General features: G+C 31.6%; 1 protein-coding gene across 1 annotated transcript in view; it reads left to right on the forward strand.

Moving 5' to 3' along the window:
• The window catches only part of LOC119586967 (putative sodium-coupled neutral amino acid transporter 7), an 11,037-nt gene extending 9,370 nt beyond the window's left edge, over positions 1 to 1,667 (forward strand). Inside the window, exons 10-11 of the mRNA XM_037935705.1 lie at positions 194 to 311; positions 913 to 1,667. Coding sequence (XP_037791633.1) covers positions 194 to 311; positions 913 to 1,103 — 309 coding nt within the window. The 3' untranslated portion in view covers positions 1,104 to 1,667. The remainder of the gene's footprint in view (positions 1 to 193; positions 312 to 912) is intronic.
• The last annotated feature ends 6 nt before the right edge of the window (positions 1,668 to 1,673 follow it).

Below are 1,673 nucleotides of genomic sequence, written 5' to 3' on the forward strand. Positions count from 1 at the left end.
CATAGTTAAAAGTAGGGTTGTGTATCAGTTAGCATACCATTGTGAAGATTGACATAAGAGGGAATACTACCTTATAACTGGACTGCAAAATGTAATAGAAATGACTGGTAATCCATACATTATTCTCAGTAAACTGTAATATTATATGTTAAAGTGAGATTACAGTTTCATCTTCTCTTCTTTCAATCCAAAGGTGATCGCCGTGTTTCTCTGGGCAACTTCCATATTATTCGCTGTTTTCACACCAAACATTAACATTGTTGTGAAGCTCCTTGGAAGTCTGGCTGCAATATTCATCTTTGTCTTTCCTGGTAAGATTGTTTGTGTTTTGAGAAATACAATGAAATGGCTAGATCTGCTTATATATACACTGTGTTTTTTTTTTTTTGTCACTGTGTTCATATATGCAAGGGTTGTGTTGTCACCTTGTGAATTACACCTTGTGAATTATTGTTGTTATATTTCACAGATTTTTATATTTATCATTGACTTCCTGTTGGACTGCATTATGAATTCTTACATGTTGACTATATCATTTTACACCAAAGTGTATTTAATTATAGTGTGTAGTTAGTACTGTGACTATGGTTGACTTGATGAAACTATGATATGTACGTGAATATTAAAATCATTACTATTTTAAAATATTTATTGATATCTAAGCTCTAATATCCAAGTTTTTAATTGTACTAAGCTAGTCGATAAGGTTAAGTCAACTTATTTTTTCAAATCTCCTTTTCTAGAGCAATTCATATTTATTTGAGTTCAAGAGAAAGCTGTAGATAAAGGGTACTAGTAGAGGAAGCACAACTTCCACAATAATTTCAATCAGTTATAAGAAGACTGAAAACATTACAATTAAAAATCTAGTCATCAGTATGAAAAATACTCTGTAATCATTTTCTCCAATAGGTATGTGTATGGTGCAGCTAGTGTTGGCCGACATGGAAATCAATGGAACAGCAAGACGAAGCAGAAACGTTACGTTGTTCCTGGTAGCAGCTGCGTACATTGTTGTGGGAATGTTTGCCTTTGGCCTGGCTTTTACTTTAGGCATTCAGCACATACTTCATCCAGATAGTGTTGTGCCAATATGCAAATGAGGAATGTAAACTCTCTTATGTGTGCAGACGTTGTCCTTGATATCCGGCTATGTGAATCCATCCATTTTATCTGCTTTTTGTATGTGTGAGTGTATACAATTTTATCAATTTTTTTTTGTGTATGTATTTTATTGTTGTCTTGGCAGAGAATGGATTTCTTACCTTCTACTTTTAAAACATATATACTTATATAAATATAAAGGATAATATTAGTGTGAGTGTTTAAGTGTTTTATTAAGAATTAAATTTGCTCAAAGCTAGAGAGTGAAGGGAGTAAGTTTGGTTGAAGGAAAATTGTGCGAGAGGTTCTGTTTTAACCTTTCATTTTTTCATATATTTTTGGAACATCATGATTTTTTTAATTGTGGTATTAAAAGATTTTAATATTTGCTTGACTTGAATACACATATATATATATATTTGCATTGTATTTTTATACAAAAATCTTTAATTCTCAGTTGTATATGATTAGTGTTTAATTATAAGGTTGACGATGCCTATGAGTGAGAAAAACATATAGGTAAGAAATGTGACAATTTTACACAGATGGGATGAGAGTATATGAACGAG

The sequence above is a fragment of the Penaeus monodon genome, chromosome 22 (genome assembly GCF_015228065.2).
Source record: "Penaeus monodon isolate SGIC_2016 chromosome 22, NSTDA_Pmon_1, whole genome shotgun sequence".
Lineage (NCBI taxonomy): Eukaryota > Metazoa > Arthropoda > Malacostraca > Decapoda > Penaeidae > Penaeus > Penaeus monodon.